General features: G+C 38.0%; 1 protein-coding gene across 1 annotated transcript in view; it reads left to right on the top strand.

The window, feature by feature from the left end:
• Positions 1–21,825, top strand: part of BBS2 (Bardet-Biedl syndrome 2) — a 30,994-nt gene extending 9,169 nt beyond the window's left edge. The window contains exons 3-17 of the mRNA XM_061173060.1: positions 714–839; positions 1,108–1,170; positions 1,983–2,060; positions 5,438–5,542; positions 5,626–5,712; positions 8,374–8,509; positions 8,742–8,881; positions 9,776–9,920; positions 10,006–10,177; positions 10,888–11,017; positions 12,217–12,348; positions 12,845–12,982; positions 14,153–14,265; positions 20,481–20,629; positions 21,354–21,825. Coding sequence (XP_061029043.1) covers positions 714–839; positions 1,108–1,170; positions 1,983–2,060; positions 5,438–5,542; positions 5,626–5,712; positions 8,374–8,509; positions 8,742–8,881; positions 9,776–9,920; positions 10,006–10,177; positions 10,888–11,017; positions 12,217–12,348; positions 12,845–12,982; positions 14,153–14,265; positions 20,481–20,629; positions 21,354–21,460 — 1,821 coding nt within the window. The 3' untranslated portion in view covers positions 21,461–21,825. The remainder of the gene's footprint in view (positions 1–713; positions 840–1,107; positions 1,171–1,982; positions 2,061–5,437; positions 5,543–5,625; positions 5,713–8,373; positions 8,510–8,741; positions 8,882–9,775; positions 9,921–10,005; positions 10,178–10,887; positions 11,018–12,216; positions 12,349–12,844; positions 12,983–14,152; positions 14,266–20,480; positions 20,630–21,353) is intronic.
• Positions 21,826–22,161: the final 336 nt, after the last annotated feature.

The following is a 22,161-nucleotide window of genomic DNA, read 5'->3' as shown; positions in this document are numbered from 1 at the left end:
CCTTTTAACTTGATTGATTGATTGACCAGTTAGTAGTTTTGGCTTCTTATGAATTCTTTTCTCTCTTTTATAGCCAATCTATTTTTTATAGTTTTCCTACTTAAAGATTATGTAAGTAAGGACTATTTTCCTATACAATAAACAGTGTTTACAAAGATGTCCTCGAATCTTCCAAAAATAAATTAAATTATGCTTATGTACTTTATTCAAGAAGTCAAGACATTTATTAGTTCTGGATGGTGGGTCTATAAGTGTTTGTAGTTTTTAGTACTTTATAATTTACGATTAAAAAGAGCAGTAGTAAGAGAACTGAGTAATAAGTATTAAAAAGATTTCCATCTGAAATAGTTAAAATAGGTTACAAAAGTTTGGGTGTTTAAAGGCATAAGTCTTGATTCTCTGGGGAATTTGGCCTTTAGAACCTGGTGTTCCAAGAGAGCCTGGGATTTTGTAGCAGGTTATCGTAGCAGGTTAGTGTGAGAGACCAAGGGCCTGAGTTTATCCTGGGTCTGTGCTCATCCTTGCATGAGCATGCATAAGCCACAGACACGGTCCTCAGTGGACAGCCCTGGCCTGCCTCTCAGGAGACCATGTGGCTTCTCAGAAATGATGACAGACGACTTTGAGTATCTAAATAAAAAGAGAGATATATGTTACCTCCAGTGTGCCCGTGCAGCATTGTTTGAGAGTTTCTGTCTTTTTTCCCTTCTTAGGTAGCAGATGGGGCCAGTGCAATTGTGCTGGGGACATTGGGAGACATTTCCTCTCCTCTTGCAATTATTGGTGGAAATTGTGCTCTGCAGGGTTTCGATCATGAAGGAAATGATCTCTTTTGGACGGTATGAAGAACGAAATACTCTCTTTAGTACTCTTAAACGTTTTTACTTTTAATGTTCTTTAGGTCTTGTTTGTTTGTTTTTTACCACTAACTGTAATGAATAATAGAAACAAAATAGAACAATGTTTATAATTCTGTACATTAAAAACAGGATATGAGTAATTGGAGTTTTAAGTTAGTGGTTTGTATCATCCTCTCTTTCATGTAGCTCCTGTGTTTGGATTAAGTGAAAAAAGATGGCATAGTAATGATTTTGGTTTTATTTTCAGGTTACTGGAGATAATGTTCATTCCTTGGCCTTGTGTGACTTTGATGGTGATGGGAAGAAAGAGGTATGTGCGGGAGGAGATACTTCACTTGTATATACTTCTCAGCTGAGTACATACATTTTCCCATGACGGTGACATTAGTGTTGAGAGAGCTGTTAGCTTCTCACAGTTGATTTTGGTGCTTGTTGCCTAAATGTTGAGCTAACTGGCCTCATTTGTCTTTCTCCTCTCTTTTCAGCAATAATTTACTTGTGTTTGTCTAATACAGAGATCAAGACCATGATGTTTCAAAGACACCTGACAGGGAGAGAAGGCAGAACATTTGATGGGATCGCAGTCACATTCACAGTCTTATAACTTGATTCCAATGCTTTTAAATCGTACCTAGTTCTCAGTTTTGGCCAACTTTTTCAGGAATCTGAAAGTTTTAGAGATTGGCTCTTAGCCTTTTTAAACTATTCTAATGGTTTCTCTAGAAATTAACTTCTTGAGCAGCCAGTGAAGTACTGTGTTGGGCATTGACTTACCCTCCACTTGTCCACGGATGCTGGGCTCTGGCTTTTGAAACAGGGCTTCCACCTGCAGGCAGACAGACACCAAACCAAGAACATTTTCAGGTGCCTGGTGAAAGAACTTGTTCTGGGTAGGAGGTGCAGCCCACATGGCAGGATCTATAGTAACCACTTTTTCTTCACTGACTGAATCTTGACCTTCTCAGTGGAAGGAACCTTTCTGAGCATCACATTACTGGGAAGTTGGAACTCCTGGGTGGCTGTAGCAACATATGAAGTATCATGCGATTTTTTTGTTTTATTTTTGGAAATTTTGCTGTGTTCACTCGCTGAACTAAATATGTATGATTTTTTTCCTTTCAGCTTCTTGTTGGATCTGAGGATTTTGATATCCGAGTTTTTAAAGAAGATGAGATTGTGGCAGAAATGACAGAAACAGAGGTAAGAAGTGTAAGAAGGTATCAGAATTATGATAACCTTGACAGATTAGCATAGTCAAATGTAACATTAAAGGAGAGTGCTGGGACATCTTCTCACAACCCAGACAGTTTTAGGGTAAAAACTGTGGAGATTAAACAGAGCTGTGCATTACAGGGAAAGAAGCATTTAAATATCCTTTATCAAGATATATCTTGAAAAGACTGATTAAATAGAGAAAAATTATTGAGCACATAAAGGTATTTCTTTTAATGAGCTAATACATACTACTGATAATAATAGCAACCATTTATTGTGCACCTAAAATATGCACCTGAAATATGCACCTGAATATGCACCTGAATATGCACCTGAAAAATGCACCTGAAAATGCACCTGAAAATGCACCTGAAATATGCACCTGAAATATGCACCTGAATATGCACCTGAAAAATGCACCTGAAAAATGCACCTGAAAATGCACCTGAAAATGCACCTGAAAATGCACCTGAAATATGCACCTGAATATGCACCTGAAATATGCACCTGAAATATGCACCTGAATATGCACCTGAAATATGCACCTGAAATATGCCAGGCACTGAACTTACTCATCCTACAACAACCCTGTTATGAAGGTATTATTAGTTCTCATTTTACAGATGAGGGAACATGTTAAGTTTCTCTGTTAAGTTACTCTCACAAGCTCATGGCTAGTAGGTGGCATGGTCAGGATTTGAAGCTTTGTGCCTTTTCCTCCTCCTCCTCATCATCATGTGTATTAAATGGGGTTGAATATTGAATAAAGTGTGTAAATGAGATTTTTATACTTATTCTCTTAATTCAAATTAAGTACTTCTTAGGCACATTTCTGTAGGTAAACTTAAAAATCAGATGTTAGAGAACTTGACTAGTTTCTTTGTGATTAGAATGACTCATGTAATTGAACCTGAGATGTTTCTTAAAGAGTTTTTTTTTTTAAACAGTGAAGATTACTCTTATCCTTTGTAGTTTTGGTATTCTTAGGATATTTATTTGCTGCTGGTTTTCCAGGATTGGGCAAGATGGAAACAGAAAAAAGAATTAGGATATTCTGAATTAAGGAAGGAGAAAGGGATATAAAGGAGCAATGGCTTGTGACCATTGTAAATGGACAGAAAAAAAAAAACAACAACAGAAGGAAGTCTTGGAGATCAAAATGATGGGATTGTGCAAAATTGAATCAGGTGGTGTTCGGGAGTCTGTATCAGAAAAGCTTGAGGGCACCAGCCTCAGAACTCACCTTGGCCACTCATCCTCGCTTGTCGCCACTTACAAAGCTGTCTAGGGACGTCAGGCTTCTATTTCCCTGACTACAAAAGGGAGACCACAAAGCAAAACGTGGATATTGATATATAAAAGTGTTACCAATGATTTTAACTGGTTTACCTTTATTATAGATTTTTACTTCGACTTACTATACTTTTTATGCAGTTATAGTTATTATGGTTGTAAACTAATAGCTGTGGATGGAGGAAAATGAAGGGGAGAAGTGAGTGCCAAAGCAACAGTCTGAACATGTGTGTCCATATGGGGGCGGTTTTGTTTATGTGTATGTGTTTAATGTGTGCTTTTCTAGAGAGAAGATCCTTAGCTTTCATTAGATTCTTGAAGGGGGTTGCCACCACCCTGTTAAAAAAACAACTTGAGAATCACTGGCCTGTAGGCGCTGTGTCTTGCATTACCATTTCCCTTTCATTCAAATTTGTAGTAAATCGGGACTTCCCTGGTGGCGCAGTGGATAAGAATCCGCCTGCCAATGCAGGGGACACGGGTTCGAGCCCTTGTCCGGGAAGATCCTACATGCCGCAGAGCAACTAAGCCCGTGCGCCACAACTACTGAGCCTGTGCTCTAGAGCCCGCGAGCCACAACTACTGAGCCCATGTGCCAAAACTACTGAAGCCCGCGCGCCTAGAGCCCGTGCTCCGCAACAAGAGAAGCCACCGCAACGAGAAGCCTGTGCACCGCAACGAAGAGTAGCCCCTGCTCGCCGCAACTAGAGAAAGCCTGCGAGCAGCAACGAGTACCCAACGCAGCCAAAAATAAATGAATAAATTAAAAAAAATTTTTTTGTTTAAAAAAAAAATTTGTAGTAAATCTTTTCTCTTTTAGGGAATCATTGAGGTGTTGTTGGATTTCTGTTTATTGTCAATACTAGATGTGAGAGGAGTGCATTTTTTGAAACACCTCTTTCCTAAATCCTGGAAAAGGACAGAAGAACATGAAATAGAGCAAGGGATTTGAGGTGCCTCTTGATCCTCTAGTCCGCAAAAGAAGAAACTAGTGAGCTAATGAAGGACTAAGGGACCGAGGGAAACGGGCTAAATTTACAAAAATGTGGACTTCATAAGATTGTTCATTTCAGGGCTGTTTTCCCGTCCTCTTGGTTTGATTTTGCTCCTAGTTCAAATGTCTTTTCACACATCAGCAAAATTATAATTTATTTGGCAGTTGAACAGCACTGCCAAAAGAATGCCTTGAGCTATAATAATTCTGGAGTCCTACCCAGCACTTTGTATTCAGAGTTAAGTGAAGTGGGTGGTTTTATAGAAAAGCTGTAGGTGTAGAAGAAATTACATAACTATTCTCTGCTTTATACAATTTATTTCTTTATATCTCTTGTATTAATGTCAGAATTAGAAAGTAGATCTGCAGGATCATAGATATCATTAAACTTTGGTTTTAACTTTTAAGGATAATTTTTTTCAGTATCTAAAATTTTATCCTCTTAAGTATGTTAAATCCTCTAATAATTCTGTAAATATTTCAGTATAATATATACATTATATATATTGTTAGATACATACAGAAATCCATGTGCTGGGGTTTTGCTTTTCAAAGGATTATGTTTTCTTCTAAAAAATGTCTTTCATCTCTAGCAAACAATAAATTATGTCATAGAAAAGTATACACTTAAAGGATGTTTAATTGTGGATTTTACAAGTCCTTTTAAAATTTAGACTGTAGGATATCATAAGTTAAGGAAACTGGAATAATCATTAAAACATTTTGAGTTAGTGTGTGTAACATCTATTGTACATATTCCAGATCTTGTGTACACAGCTTATTCCCTCCTTAATTCCTTAGTTTTATTATTTAAAAAATACTAATTTGTTGAAACTTGCTACATATGCTCAATCTAAAACAGTAAATTTTGTGAGTTTATTTAATTCTGATTATCCAACTCTGAAATAGATGACATGGATCATAGAGAAGGGGAATGCATTCCCTTCTAATGGATTGGAAGTGCATTTAAATCTAATTTTAACATACTTATAGCAAGGCATGCAGTTTTATAAAGCCACACTTTGCACTAAATTGAGCCTTAATGAACTGTGTGTTTAATCATTATTTTTTGCAGATAATCACCTCTCTTTGTCCCATGTATGGCAGTCGATTTGGTTATGCCCTTTCCAATGGCACAGTTGGAGTTTATGACAAAACAGCCCGATACTGGAGAATTAAAGTTAGTATGATTAAGCCTCTGAGATTCAGGGATTTTATACTTATTGAGAGACTTATGTACTAATTGTTGAAATTCCTTTTCAGTCCAAAAATCATGCCATGAGCATTCATGCTTTTGACCTTAATTCTGATGGAGTGTGTGAACTGATAACCGGTTGGTCCAATGGGAAGGTAAGTTTAAACAGTAGAGTTCAAGTATGATTTAAAGTAATAATTGTCTGAGATACATTGGCTGTATGACTCAGAGCAGTAACACGAGAATATAAACTTGAGTTCCTTGGCTGTGCTTTCAAATGTAACTTCATAATCTTCCCATGTTTTTTTATCCTTGCTCTAGTTATCAACACTGCAGAGTGAGTGAGTGTCCTTTCCGTCTCATAAGCGCTATTTGGGGGAAAATCTCTAGGAAGGTTCTTTCTCTTCCTTGAAGGAATGAGAATCAATTTAATCAGGTTGATCCTAGGCATAAGCACGTTAAAAAAAGGATTTTTAATAAGCTAATAGTGAACTGTGTGTATAGCTCTTTTCTAGTAAATCTTCAAGTCTGACTAAAAACAGAATTAATGGGAAGAATTATGTTAGCATATTGTTTTCTGAGCTAGAACTTCAAAATAGAATTTTTTTGCTTCTTTCCTTTTTTAACTTCAAATCAGAATTTCCTACAGTCTTTTGGCAAGTCAGGATTATCTTGTTAGCAACTGCTTCAGTAGCTGTCGGATCTCCATGGATACCATTTGCCCTAGCTCTTTCATCTGTCAGTGCCAATTGCCTGGAGGAGATCAGCTAATTGTATCTTTTCTTCTTTGATTTTTCTTTACTTTTGGCCAGTGCCTTGTAACCTTCCTTTGGTGTTGTGTGAAAAACAGATTCTAAAAAACTGTTACGTTGGTTGCTACTTCTCCACTTGGTTTTGTCTTTGGTAATGGGTGTTAAAAATGATAAAGACCATGTAGTTGATTAAGAAACTTGAAAATCCATAAAGTGGACCCTGTTCTGGAGGAATATAAATTATTATGGTTGATTTGAGAATTAGAAACTACTTGACTTGAGAAGTTATCAAAAGTAACATTCAGATCTGACTCGGGACCTAGATATTTTTCTCGTTAAATGCTTTCAAAATTTTAAGAAATTTCTATTATATAATCTGTTGTAGGGCGTAAAAAAGATAAGAAAACTATACAGTTCATTATATAAGTAGAAAAATTGATATCTGCACTTAACAGAAATAGCATTAAAAGGAAAATATACAGATCCAATAGGTGAATATAGGTACAAAACTGCTAAATTAAATGTGACTAGCCAACTGACTTTTTCTTTAGTAGGTCATTTGTTGAGTTGGCAGCTCATCTTCTCTTCCAAGGCAAAACCGTCATGTTGGATAAAGCAAAAGAATAGAAAATCCACAGAAATATAAATTCGTAGTCCTGTTTCTTAGTTAGCAAATGAACCCTCTTGTTTGCTAAATATTGTGGAAATGCAATGCTGAAGGCCATGGAGTAGTTAGAAAGAAGCAAGTTCAGTTCAATCTGAGTTCGAGGGTTCTGTTAATGTGCGAAGAGCTTTGGTTAATACGGGCCGTTCATTACTTCACAGGCTTTAGCATCCATAATTTTCAGGCTTAACTGATGTTGTTATTAAGAGCATGGTATTCTTCAGACAAGGGGTAGGAGCTAGTAGTAAGCTGTGACCTAAATTAGTGTAGTTTTTCATTGCAAAGTTTTGTCCAGAAGGATGTTTATGAAAAGAAAGAAATAGTGGTCACTGAGATGCTTGCTCTATTAGATTTTCTGTAGCTAGCCTTTTATTAATATAATGCATATGTTCTTGCTTAGAACAAAGTCATCATTTTAAGTGGTTATCCTTCATTGTCATTTTGAGATGCTTTTGTTTCTGATGGGTTGGTTAGTTATTTGCCTCCCTTGGGAAGCGGAGACTCAGAGGATAGTAGGGCTCTCTGAGGTGTCTCAGTAGTGTACGTGGAAGAGGGACTCTTTTTTTTAAAAAAAATATTTATTTATTTATTTGGCTGCACCAGGTCTTAGTTGCAGCATGCGGGCTCTTAGTTGCGGCATGTGGGATCTAAGTTCCCTGACCAGGGATCGAACCCAGGCCCCCTGCATTGAGACCACCAGACCACCAGAGAAGTCCCAGAAGAGGGACTCTTAAACAGGGCTATTACAAAAGGTTATATGGTGGAAGATTGGGCTAGGTTGGCATTTTTCAAACTTTAGCTATAACTATATTGTATACATTTATATATAGTAAAGATAAAATTTGTATATAGAGCTAACATGTCTTGTATGCCTCTATGTGCCAGGCCCTGTTCTGAGTGCTTACCACGTGTTAATTCCTTTAGGCCTCATTACAACTCTGAGGTGTGGATACAGTTATTTTCCTCATGTTCTTATTATTGATCTCCAGATGAGGAGGCCAAGCACAGAATGGTTAAGAGACTGGTCCGAGATCCCACAGGCAAAAAAAGATCCCAGTGGCGAAGCTGGAATTCAAACCCAGGCAGTTTGGACTTTTGCACTGTTCTGTATATTCTAAATGTACTGCCTCTCAGGCAACCCACTTCTTCAAAGGAAATACTATGTGCAGGCCAGTATGTAAAACAGCTTTTACTTAATAAGAAAAAGAAAACAGAGCTGATTGCGGCCCCTTGGCCCTGATGGTTGTAGGTACGTCCTGAGAAGCCACAGGGTCCCATGGAATAGTCTTGAAAACTTCTAGACCATAGCTGATTTTAAAGCTGATTCAACTTTAAAATTTTGTGTTATTTTTAAAAAACTGTAGCATAAGCTATTTTTCAAGTTCTTGTTTTATTTTTAGGTCGATGCTCGAAGTGACCGAACTGGGGAGGTCATCTTTAAGGACAACTTTTCTTCTGCAGTTGCTGGTGTGGTGGAGGGAGATTACCGGATGGATGGCCATATTCAGTTAATCTGCTGCTCGGTGGATGGGGAAAGTAAATCGGGATAGGAAAAATCCTTGAAAAGTCAGATTTTGATTTGGGTCCGAATACCGGGAAAATTCCACTCTAAAGTGTTTGTGTTGATATCCTTTCATCCTAATAAATTCACCTAAGTTGGGGAAATGAAAACTTAGGTTTTAAGAGCAGGTAATTGATGACTTAAAAGTAGACCTGGCTGTACCTGGGCTTATCCCTCAGTCTGGTGATTGTTTTTTCCTCTTGTCAGTCCGGGGCTACCTGCCAGGCACAGCCGAGATGAGAGGGAACCTCATGGACACCAGCGTAGAGCAGGACCTGATCCGAGAGCTGAGTCAGAAAAAGCAGAACCTGTTGCTGGAGCTCCGTAACTATGAGGACAATGCCAAGGTAGGACCTAATGTGGAGGGCCCACGGGAGTCTGAGAAGTTGAGAATGACCAGGAGGATTGGCAGCTGTGAAAGAAGAGTTTCAGCATCTGCCACGGTGTGGGCTCCCCCTCCCCGCTGGTGGAAGCACAGACGGTTTGCCTTTTCGCTAGTGTCAGAATGAAGAGGGTGTGTATCCTTTAACCTAGAAATTCCACTGCTGGGCAGCTAAACTATGGAAATATTTGCATGAGTGTTCAGAGACATTTACTGCAGCACTATTTGTAGCAGGGAACAGTTGGAAGCAACTTAACTTTTGATCAGTAGTAGGGACTGTGGGCTGGGGAATATTAAGCAGCTCAAAAGAATGAAGTATATATATGGGGACTGATACGGAAGGGTATCTGTGGTGTTACTGAATGAAAGGAAGGGAGAACAATATGTATAGAGTAACTTTTATCTTTTTCAACAACAAATAACATAAAAATTGACAACTGCAGAAGCTCTGTGTGTGTGTGTGTGCACGCGCATGTGTGTATATGTACATGTAGGTACCAAACTGGCTGGAGGCTGAGCTGGGGAGTAGGATTTTAATTTGTCCCATTATGCATAACTGTATTTGAATTTGCTATACTAAGTGAATTTCTTTAGTTACTAAAAAAAATGCAGAAAAATGTAAAAGACATGCTGGGGGACAGCAGACCCTAACCACAGGAAGGGATGAGAATATTTTCCTTCGGGAAAAAGCCAGGTTAGAGCGAGAGCACTAATGAGGTGAGTCCTCTGAAGTCTAAAGAATCAGGTGAATGAGATGATGGGGGATCTGTCTTCTGAAGCTAAATAGCCATGTTATTTAAAATTAACATTAGTTCACTGTTCTGCTGATTGAGTTGGAAGTGGGTGGGGTGTTTTGCAGGCCGAACTGAGCAGTCCACTGAATGAGGCTGATGGGCATCGGGGCATCATCCCGGCCAACACCAAGCTCCACACTGCCCTCTCCGTCAATCTGGGGAGCGAGGCGCAGGCTGCCCATGCAGAGTTGTGCATTTCCACTTCTAATGGTAAGTCGTTACTTAGAGCTGGTGTGTTGGCACCTGTGCCATCTTGGAGTGGTTCTTGGACTGCTGTCTTCTCTCTTCCCTGCAGACACCATCATCCGAGCAGTATTGATTTTTGCAGAGGGAATTTTTCTAGGTGAAAGCCACGTGGTGCATCCCAGCATTCACAACCTTTCCAGCTCCATCCGCATCCCAATTACACCTCCCAAAGATGTCCCTGTGGATCTGCACTTGAAAACCTTCGTGGGTTACAGGAGCAGGTGACCCTTTGCAAGCCACAGTTCATTTCCAGAGAGCAGTTAGAGAGCAAAATGTGTAGATTTCCCATTATGTCATGGATTCTCTGGGGCCGGAGAAGCCGTTTAAGGGTTCTTCCCACCCAGGCAAGGTTTCCTATGACCTCTTATTTCTCTAATTTGAAACCTTTCAAAAAAAATAACGAGTATATAAGTTTAAGATGGTTATTTCTGGTTTTAGTCAGATGATCTCATATCCACAAAAGTTCCAAAAGTACATTTAAAGGATGATTTAGTTTTGGCCACTAAGACTACAAGGTTAGGTTGCACCTTTACATGAGAGTCATATGTAACCTCAGCTAGTGAAAGAAAGCCAGTAGATTTTTGGAAGATAAAAACCTTTTCACATTCCTTTTAGAGTGTTTTAAACCCTTGGTGCAGGCATGTATTGGGTTGGCCAAAAAGTTCGTTCGGGGTTTCCGTAACATCTTACGGAATGAACTTTTTGGCCAACCCAATATGTACACAGACTCATGATGTCACTAAATCCCAAACACCATTACATATGGGACTTTAACCCTCAATTTTTTTTTGGGCGGGGGGAGTTTCTTTATTGAAACCCTTAAATGTCAGCTTGATGACCTGGTAGTGACGTTACATTTATTTTCTGGGCCTTGCCCTTTGAAATAAATTCTACACAAACAGTTCTCTTGTGTTCCGTTGGTTGGCCACAGCACCCAGTTTCACGTGTTTGAGTTGACAAGACAACTCCCCCGTTTCTCCATGTATGCGCTGACCAGCCCGGACTCTGCCAGTGAGCCGCTCAGTTACGTCAACTTTATCATCGCAGAACGGGCACAGAGGGTGAGTGTCTGGCTTTTCTCTTTCAACACTTTTGCACTTTAGAATCCTTTGGATGTTTTTTTGTAGAAAGGGGGAAATTACATGAATGTGTTATTTGGTAGCAGTAAATATGACATGAAAGAGTTATGTAGCTTGGAGTTGGATTGTTTATAACCTGTACCAAAAATGTTGCTAAAATATCTTCTCCCATTTTGAAAAATTATTCAAAAATATTTATTTTGGATAATCAATTCAGAAATATTTATTTTGAATAATTTATTCAAAGTTACTTACCTAAGCAATCCTTAGTCACAGGTGACTTCTTCCCAGTTTTCAATTCCTTTCTTTCTTACAGTCTTAGTGTGGTTGGATCTAGTGTTCCAAGAGGAGCGTGCATCAGAATGGAAAGAGAGTGGGGACTTGGAAATGGGAACATTTTTGGGGTTCAAGTGCTACCTTAACTAGTAAATTCTTAGTGATCTTACGGAATTCCCCTCACCAGTCTGAGCCCCAGTTTTCTTATCTGTAGGTGAGGATAGTCTTACCTCACAAGGGGGCCCCTGAGGATTACATAATTGGTATAATAGCATTTTGTAAAGTTTAAAGGACTAATACCTGTGGATTTTAACCTTGGCTGGACTTTGGAATTCTCAGTGAGGCTTTTAGTCATGTAGATTCTCAGGCCTCTTCCTGGCCTGTGAAACATGAAACTCTACAGGTGGCCCCTTCCAAAAGGCCTCACAGGTGGATCTTATGTGGAACCTGTGTTGCAAACCACTGTAAAGTATTACTATTTATGTTAAAATTAATTCTTTACTTATAGTGTGGATGTATCTCTGTGTTTGTGCTGTATGTGTGCAAACTTCATTTAAATTTTTTAAAGAGTGGAATGGAATGATTTTAAGCAGGATATAGCCACAGAAGAGCTATCATGTAAACAGAATTAGCCTCATACCTGAATCATTTCCACGTTGCATATAAGATTACACATGCTGTGGGACCGGACATAATTTATGAATGTTACTTAAGAACATGCATGGGGTGGGAAAAAGGAGTGTGAATAGTGTTTTCTTGGTGGGGGTGAAGTATAATTCTTTGGGTTTTTTTTGTTTGTTTGTTTGTTTTTGTTTTTCCAAGTAGTAAAACTAAAAAGCAGGATAACTCTTAATAATGACTGTACTTTAAAAATGGAAATTCATTTCATCCTGTTCATCTTTAAGGTTGTTATGTGGCTCAACCAGAACTTTCTGTTACCAGAGGACACTAACATTCAGAATGTTCCATTTCAAGTGTGTTTCACATCCTTACGGAATGGTGGCCAGCTGTGTATAAAAATAAAACTTAGTGGAGAGGTAATTTTTACTGTCACGGGCACAGATTTCTCACGTAACATTTAACGTTCAGTGTAAAGTGAGGCAGGTGAAACCAATCTCAAGGTCGTAAAACCACGTGTTTCAGCCTAGTCTGTTAGTGTTATCATCTCTGACATGGGCGTATAATCTAGAACAGCGGTTTTCTGCCTCTCTCCCCCCTTCCCTTCACCCATTCCTTGCCTAATTTGGGATGGTTTAGGAACACAGAGGAGGACAAAACATTTTCACTGTCTGAATGACCTTGCTGTTCAGTTTATAAGGCAAGAGGATTGATTTTTTTTTTTTTTTTTTTTTTTTTTGCCTGCTGCTAGAAGTAATTTGGTTTGTAATTTCCTTGAGGGCTAGACCTTATCTTTATCACCACATATACATTTATGTTCAATTAATGTGTTGAATATGGGAAATTTCAGGTAGTTTCAGCCAAGTTTGTCTTTAATGTCCAAGGATGCTAACTTGTCTCTTTTTCTCTGGATAGATCACTATAAATACTGATGATATTGATTTGGCTGGTGATATCGTCCAGTCGATGGCATCATTTTTTGCTATTGAGGACCTTCAGGTAGAAGCCGATTTCCCTGTCTATTTCGAGGAATTACGAAAGGTGCTAGTTAAGGTGAGGGCACCTGGTGGATGCATTTGAGAGAACATTGTGGTCTAATAATGTTTGAAATGTTTCTCTTAAATTAGTGGTACTACAAATGTGCATATGTTACATGATAGTCATGTTTTAAAGAACTTTTGAAAATTCTTAAAATAAAAATTGAGCTAGTATTGGGGAGTTCATGAATTAAAAGGATATCTTTTATAAAAGTGAGTGGTTAGCTCTTGACCACCCTGCTTTCTGTGTTTGGTTTGGAGGGACACTTTAAAAACAATAAATGAACATTTTCCTTTGCTAGCCTTTCATCTTATCTGTTGTATCTACTTTGCTTTTTGGTTTAGTGCTTTCCAAGAACCCAAAATCAAAAAAGAAAAGGATTGTGATTTGTCCCCACTTATAACAACATCCCCACCCCAGATCTCTAAAATGTTAATATTTGTGTTGCTTGGGCTCACGCTGCTAAGACATGGGAAAGATTCACATTCGAATGTCATTTTGAGTGTTGGAGGCAGCACAGGAGGAGATGAAACCCAGGAGATAGTTAAGATGGGGCAAGTGAATGGCAGAAAGAAAAGGGCGGGGCTCCCCTGGTGGTGCAGTGGTTAAGAATCCGCCTGCCAATGCAGGGAACACGGGTTTGAGCCCTGGTCCGGGAAGATCCCACATGCCGCGGAGCAACTAAGCCCATGTGCCACAGCTGCTGAGCCTGTACTCTAGAGCCGCGAGCCACAACTACTGAGCCTACGTGCCACAACTGCTGAAGCCTGCCCGCCTAGAGCCCGTGCTCCACAGCAAGAGAAGCCACCGCAATGAGAAGCCCACGCACTGCAGCGAGGAGTGGCCCCTGCTCACCGCAACTAGAGAAAGCCTGCATGCAGCAACGAAGACCCAACACAGCCAAAAATAAATAAATAAAAATAAATAAATAAATAAATTTAAAAAAAAAAAAGAAAAGGGCCTCGGTATATAATACATAGCGTCTTTTCAATTTATCTAGTTTTCAAGACGTTTGTGAGGCTTTTTTTTTTTTTTTTTGGCCACCATGTGGCATGCGGGATCTTAGTTCCCCGATCAGGGCTCAAACCCGTGCCTGCTTCAGTGGAAGCGCAGAGTCTTAGCCACTGGACTGCCAGGGAAGTCCCTGTGAGGTCTTTTTAATTCCTGGGTGTTCATGGTCTCCAGGTGGATGAGTATCACTCAGTGCATCAGAAGCTCAGTGCTGACATGGCTGATAATTCTAATCTGATCCGAAGTTTGCTGGTTCGAGCTGAGGATGCTCGTCTGATGAGGGACATGTGAGTATTTACCATGGCCAGGACAGGTACGTGGTTGAAAGCGTCAGCGATATGGAGTAACATCTCTCAGATGCTACTAGTAGGAGTGTAAATAGGTACAGAGACTTTGGAAAATAACTTGGCATCATCAGTAAAGTTGAAAATGTGCATACCCTATGACCCAGCAATTCTCCTGGTTTATAACCTCGAGAAATTTGTGCATATAAACCAGGATATTAGTTCAAGAACGTTCATAAAGGCATCGTTCATATGAACCCCAAAGTGGAAACAATCCATACTAATATAACTGATAAATTATGATATGTCTGTACAATGGAATACTACATGCAATGAGAATGCATGTATCTGGATGACATGTGACAACATGGACAAATCTTACAAACATAATGGAGATTGAAACAAGTAAGACTCAAAAGAATATGTACAAAATGCTTCCATTTATATAGTTTGGAAACAGACAAAACTAAGCTATATCATTTGGGAAGCATACATAGATGATAAAAATATAAAGAAATACAGGGAAGAGATTATTAAGATAGTATTTTCTCCTAGGGGAGGAGGGGACTCTGTTCAGAGAGAACACATTAGGAAGCTTCTGGAATGCTGGCAATGTCCTATTTCTTGACCTAGTTAACAAGCATTTGTTTTGTGAGTTTTTCTGAATATGTATTATATTTTAATATTTATTTATATTTTTTAAAATTTTTAAACTTTTGGCTGCATCAGGTCTTAGTTGCAGCACGCGGGATCTTCGTTGAAGCATGCGGGATCTTTCATTGTGGCGATCTTTCACGGGCTCCAGAGCACGTGGGCTCTGTAGTTTGCGGCATGCGGGCTCTCTAGTTGAGGCGCGCGTGCTCAGTAGTTGTGGTGTGTGGGCTTAGTTGCCTCGCGGCATGTGGCATCTTAGTTCCCCAACCAGGGATCGAACCCATGTCTCCTACATTGGAAGGCAGATTCTTTACCACTGGACCACTGGGGAAATCCCTGAATATGTATTATATTTTAGAATAAAAAGTTAAAAACAAATTTGTGCACGTCTAGCTTCTTGCTAAGATGCAAAATTTATCTTGGCAATAAAATGTACTGAGGTGGATTCAGTAAAATAGTTCACCAATGATAGGTGAAGTTTATGTGTGCATTTTAGAGGCAAGAGTTCGCCTAAGGTGCTGCTTGTTTTTTCCTGAAAGGCCTGAATCATTAGCAGATAGTTAAAATGGTCTTGCTCAGAAGTAAGTGATTTCTGAAAGTTATATTGTTGAAGATTTCAAACACAAAAGTAGATTGAATTATATGATTTCCTCTATAGCAGCTACTTAGCTTCAGTAGTCATCAACTAAGGGCTCATCTTGTTTCATCTCCACATTCACCTTCTTCCTCTTCTAGGTACTGTATTATTTTGAAGCAAATTCCAGACATCATATAATTTTAGCCACAAATATTTCAGACAATGAACCTTTAAAAAACAATAACCACAATACCATTATCACACTTAGAAAAATGTAAAATAATTAAAAAAAAAATTAATTATTTTTGGCTGCGTTGGGTCTTCCTTGCTGCGTGCGTGCTTTCTCTAGTTGCGGCGAGCGGGGGCTACTCTTCGTTGCGGTGCATGGATTTCTCATTGCGGTGGCTTCTCTTGTTGCGGAGCACCGGCTCTAGGCACGCGGGCTTCAGTAGTTGTGGCTCGCGGGCTCTAGAGTGCAGGCTCAGTAGTTGTGGCGCACGGGCTTCGTTGCTCCGTGGCATGTGGGATCTTCCCGGACCAGGGCTTGAACCTGTGTCCCCTGCACTGGCAGGCGGATTCATAACCACTGAGCCACCAGGGAAGCCCTAAAATAATTTCTTAATATCACAAAATATCTAGTCGGTGTTTAAAATTTCCCCAGTTGTCTCAAATGTATGTGTGTGTGTTTGTGTGTTTTAAGTTGTTTTGTTCAAATCAAGATTCAAAGACCAAAGATCATGCATTGAATTTGGTTGATAAATCTCTTTTAATCCATATATTTGCTTGCTCACTTTTTCTCCTAACTCTCTCCTTCTTCTTTAGTTTCCCACTTTGGATTTTGTTGATTGTATCCTGTGGTAATGTTTAGTAGTATTCTTCTGTCCCCTGTATTTCTGTGAAAATGGTAGTTAGATATAGAGGATTGATCAGATTCAGGTTCAATTTTTTAGCAAGAATGCTTCATAAGTGGTGCTATGTACTTCTGTGAGGATGCATGTAACGTCTGGTTGTCTCTTTTTATTATGTTATCAGCTGTTGATGATCACTGCTGAAATCAATTATTTCTTTTTGGGTTTGCAAAATAGTGATATTTTAATTGTTATTTTTTCTTTGTAAATTGGCTGAAGTACTTCTATAAAGAGTAACATTCCTTCATGAATTAATGAATTATTTGGTTCCCTGAGGTACAGTTTGTACTGGAATGACACACTATTTATCAGCTTTAAAATAATGAGCTGGTTCCCTAGCATCTCCAAGTTGACCAATGAGATTTTTAAAATCCTATTAACATTTTTAATGTGCTTCAGTCCATTTCAGTTATTCTTTATGATGGCTCAGTTGTCCTGTCTTTGGCCAGTAGAAGCCTTTTCAGGTTGGCTGCAGTTATCAATACCTTTGGACAGACCTATTAGTTTCATTAGTTTGTTTTCTTGTCAAGGTGTTTTAGGCTTATCTGGTATATATCCTCTTCTGAATCTGGAATCAGCTATTTCTTCAGTCCTGGTCCTTTATAGTGGGAAATGGAGATCATAGTCTGAGCATTAGAGATGCTCATTGCTACTGGGTTGGATATTGATTTGAGACCTTTTCAATAGATAAAGCTAGGAAATGTATATATTTTTTTCAATGAGCAAATATATCATGAATTCATGCTATTTCCACTTCAAATTTATGAATACAGGCTCTTACTTAATTTTGATGTTAACGGTATATCTCTTCTCTCTCACATTGGAAATCATGTCTCTAACCACTGTCAGCATAACTATTGGCTTTATCTTATGGTACACACACAGCATTTAAGGATAATACCAATATTACTGTCAACAATATGATTGCCGAAAATGGTGTAAGACTTTTTTTCTAGTTCTTTGTGTCTTTAGAGTGTGTTCTAGTAGGGAGTTTTAGTCAAATTACTATATTTTAAAGTCATTTGAAATAACTCCTCTTTTTTTGATCATGCTACAAGTGTGATACACAGTTAGGTTCATTTGGTTCATTTTGCTGTCAATTTTAGGGGATTGACATTTTTTCCTTTTTGGTTTGATTTTATTACATATTTATTAAAACCTTATATGGGTCCAAAGTCAGTCCTATAAAACATGTGCAGAAAAGTCTAACTTCTCTTTCCTGTCACCTCCATCCTGTTTCCTCCCTTTCACTATAAATAACCAATCAAAAATTTAAATATACACACACACATCTCCTCACATGGTAAGTAAATCATAGCAAGTTACTCTTCTCCACCTTGCTTTTTACACTTAAAAATATAGCTTGGAGTTCATTCCACAGTAGTACACAGAGATACTTCTCATTTGTTTTTACAGCTACCCAGTACTCTATTCTCTGGATGTTTATTCAGCTAGTTCTCCACATTTGGGTTGCTCTTCTGCTATTATATTGCAGTGAATAATTTTGTTACATAAATCTTTTCATATTTTTACTCAGGTATCTTTGGGGAAAAGTTCTAAAATGGGATTGCTGGGGAAAATGATAAATGTGTATACAGTTTTGCAAGATTTTGCCAAATTCCCCTCCATAGCCGTCATACCATTTTGCATTCTCCTCTGAGAGTGCCTGTTTCCCTTAGTCTTGTCAGTGGAGTCTTTTGGCAAACTCTTGGATACTTACCAATTCAGTGGGTGAGAAATGGTCTCATTGTTGTTTTAATTTTCATTTATTTTATTATGAGCAGTATTGAGCATCTTTTCATTATTTTAAGGGCTTATTTGTGTTTCTTTTTGTGTGTAAATTGTTTCTTTCTTTCTTTTTTTTTTTTTGGCCACGCCAGGCAGCATGAGGGATCTTAGTTCCCCAACTAGGGATTGAACCCATGCCCCCTGCAGTGGAAGCTTGGAGTCCTAACCACTGGACTGCCAGGGAATTCCCTGTAAATTGTTTATTTCTTTTGCCTATTTAGATTTTTGGTTTTGAGTATAAAAGCTTTTAAAATTTTTTATGTAGTCAAATTGATCTGTCTTTTCCTTGGTACTTCTACATTTTGAGTTCTAGTTACAAAAGTTTCCTTACTTCCCATTTGTAGAGAAATTCACCTATACTTTCTTTTAGTATTTTGTATATTTACATTTAAGTCTGTTAGAGTTGGAGTTTATCCTGGTGTTCAGTGTAAGTTATAAATTCAGTTTTATCTTTTTCTATGTGACTGTCACATTGTTTCAGTAATACTACTTTAAAAGCCTGTTTTGCCACTGATTTGAGATGCTGCCTTTATAATAATATAATGTATTTCCATATGCAATGGGTCTATTTCTGGATTTTCTATATTGCTCTATCCGTCCGTCTTATCTCTTCATTTGACAGTACGATTCTTTTCTTAAAAATGCTTTGTATGTTTTAATGTCTGGTATGGCTAGGTGCCCCTCCCCCACCCTTTTGCTCTTCTTTTTCATGGTTTTCTGGGCTACTCATGCTTGTTTGTTCTGTGAACTTTATCAGTTATTTTAGCTCCAGAAAAAAGTAGGTAGTTTTACTGGGATCAGTTAAATTTATTAACTTAGGAAGAAATGACATTGTTACAGTGATGTTCAGTCTTACTAAGAATGCGGTATGTCTTTATATTTTGTTCAAGGCATGTTTATGTGTTTCAGGAGTTGTATGGTTTTGTTCACGTAGGTATCAGACATTGCTTGTCAAGTTTAGATGTAGGTATTTTCTTTTTGCAATTGTAAATAGGCTCTTTCTTCCACATTATATCTTCTGTTTTTTGTTTGTCTATGTGAACACTATTGATTTTTCTGTGTTGCTTTTATAGTCTACTACTTTACTGAATTATCTTATAGTTTAGTTTTTCCAGAGGTACACTGTATTATTTGTAAATTGAGATAGTTTTACCTCTTTCCAGTTCATTTTCTTCCAGTTGTTTTCTCTGAGGTATATAAGAATTTTGCTTTTTTTGGCCAACTTTATCTATAGGGCTCCTCCTTTTTTTCTCTCTCTGGCTTTTTTTTTTTTTTTTTAAGTGAAAGAGATGTTGCTGGCTTTAGGTATTTGACTGTGCTAAACTGGAGAGAAGTGACCAGCAACCTCTAAATTCCTTTTTTCTTGATTTATTTATATTTCATTTAGAGACTATCAGATATACATTGTTTGTATTTTTTAAAGCCAGGTTAGTTGATATATAATTTATAATATACATGTAGATAATTCACCCTTTTTAGGTTTACAGTTCAATAAATTTGGGGAAATTTATACTACTACCAGAATCAAGTACCTCTCCTAACCTCCAGGCCCTGGCAGCCACTGATCTAATTTCTCTTCCTATAGTTTTACCTTTTCCTAAATGTCACATAAATGGAATCATACAAATATATAGCCTTTTGGGTCTGGCTTCTTTCACTTACCATAATGCCTTTGAGATTTATCCATATCGTTGCAAGTTATCAATAGTTCATTCCTTATTATTGCTGAATAGTATTCTATTGTATGGATATGCATACTTTGTGTATCCATTCACCAATTAATTGACATTTGGGTTGTTTCCAGACTTTGGTGATTGAGAATAAAGCTGCTATAAACATTTGCATACAGGTTTTTTGCAGACCTATTTTCATTTCTTTTGGGTGAAATGTGGCATAATGTGATTGCTGTGTTGTATAGTAAGTGTATGTTTAACTTTATAAGAAACTGTCAGTATTAATCTGAAGCTTGGAAGGTAGTCTATCACCTTACTCACTTTTCCCCACTCCTCATATCATGGGCATGATAATTCTTGGTTCCTAAGTTCAAACAAACCATAGATCAATAACCAAGGAAGGCCACTTGTCTTCCATTTATTTGGAAGAAACAGAATATTTCATAGAAAATTCTCAATGTTTTCAAAGCAGACTTTAGCAGTTACCCTGTTTTAATGACAATACAGCTAAAAATCTGGTTTGTTCCTTTTTTTAATGTCTAAGAAGTTTGCAAGTCTTTTCATTTAAGCCTGCCATATTGAGGTACAGTGGTGTTAAATTTCTCTTGATGTACACAGGAAAACAATGAAGAATCGGTATATGGAACTATATGACCTTAATAAAGATTTGCTCAATGGATATAAAATTCGCTGTAACAACCACACAGAGCTGTTGGGAAGCCTCAAAGCAGTAAATCAAGCGATTCAAAGAGCAGGTCGTCTACGTGGTAAGTCTCTTTTTGTAGCACTGTATTTCGTCTGTAATTTTGGGGTGAGAACTACTGAAGATGGTGGTAGCTTCAAGAATTCATATCAGGGCTTGTATCTATAAAGATGCCTTTCATACTGAAGTTAGCACCGTTCACTTGAGTTTCAGTCAGCCTATTGTTTGGCTTTAGTCTGCAGACTTCAGAGGGAAAGAACACTTTCAGCTCCTTGTCTTAGATCTTGCTACATCCTCTAAAGAAAAACCTGGTGACATATACTCAAGAGGAAAGCCTTAAATACTCCTATTAGAAAAAAATAAAAAAGACTGAAAATTAATGAGTTAAGTTTCCAACTTAAAATTTACAAAAAGAACAACAGAATAAACCAAAGGAAGCAGAAATATCAGCCAGAGATTTATACCTGGAATCCGCTGTTTTGGGTCAGTGCTTTGACCTCCTTTTATAGAAAAGGATCAAAGCTCATATCCACTTAGCAAAGATTATTTCTAAAACTGACTCTTGGTGTCTAGGTGTGAGATAGTTTCTAAGCTTGGTTTGTGATAAAGTCCCTTACAAGGGTATGTATCTTTTTTAGGGAATGGTAAGATAAATTGGTTAAATTTGTAGTTACCTATAACTCTTTTCTACCCTAGTTTTATGTTGTTTTTATAGATAGCCTCTGATTCATAATTTCAGTTTTAATAATCTTTTGGCTCATATGGATTTGATGTTTCTTCTCTTACAGTTGGAAAACCAAAGAACCAGGTGATCACTGCTTGTCGGGATGCGATTCGAAGCAACAATATCAACACGCTGTTCCGAATCATGCGGGTGGGGACAGCTTCTTCATAGGAGAGGAAAGAATAGGTAACTAGGTTGCTACAAGGGGTTTTTCCTTAAACTTCTAGGCTGGTTTGCTTTGGATCACGTCCTGGTGAACCCAAGGTGCTGAGAGCGAAAACCACCTTGGTGAGTTGTACAAATGAAACACAAAGCGTTGCATCTGAAAAGTGTATTCACTTTTTTTTAAAATCAGTAGTACTGTTGCAGAATACACTAGGTTTGTATGGAGGGAAATGAATACTTTTGAAACATTAGGGCTTCAAAGTCCAGTTTTTCTGTACGTATGTAAAGTCAGTATGTAGCTGCATCTGTTTTCTTGAAATTGTAATTGAAGTAGATTATCTACTTTTTCATTAAAATTTAAAGGTGTTGCACTATGTGTTGACTGATTGTGAAATCACCACCGTATCAGAATTGCATAAAACCATTTGTATTATGTGGAGAAAAACAAAAATATGGATATTCAATTTGTGCGCCTTTTTTTTAAACCTCACGTCATTTTATTGAATATATACTTATTAAGAACTCATTTACAGTAGGAATGTTCTAGACTGTGGTCCGAAGATGGGCCATATATATAATTCTCTGTATAACAAAAAACCGTTTGGAATTTTCAGAGCTGAATGTGGAGAAGTGAGAGTGAAGTCTAATGCAATTATGGAGGTTTGGCTCAGAATATCTGTTCCAGTTTTCTTCTAGTGTGACTTCCC

The sequence above is a fragment of the Eubalaena glacialis genome, chromosome 18, assembly GCF_028564815.1.
Source record: "Eubalaena glacialis isolate mEubGla1 chromosome 18, mEubGla1.1.hap2.+ XY, whole genome shotgun sequence".
Taxonomy (NCBI): domain Eukaryota; kingdom Metazoa; phylum Chordata; class Mammalia; order Artiodactyla; family Balaenidae; genus Eubalaena; species Eubalaena glacialis.
Note: the sequence above shows the minus strand (reverse complement) of the source record. Positions and strands in the feature narration are given on the sequence as shown.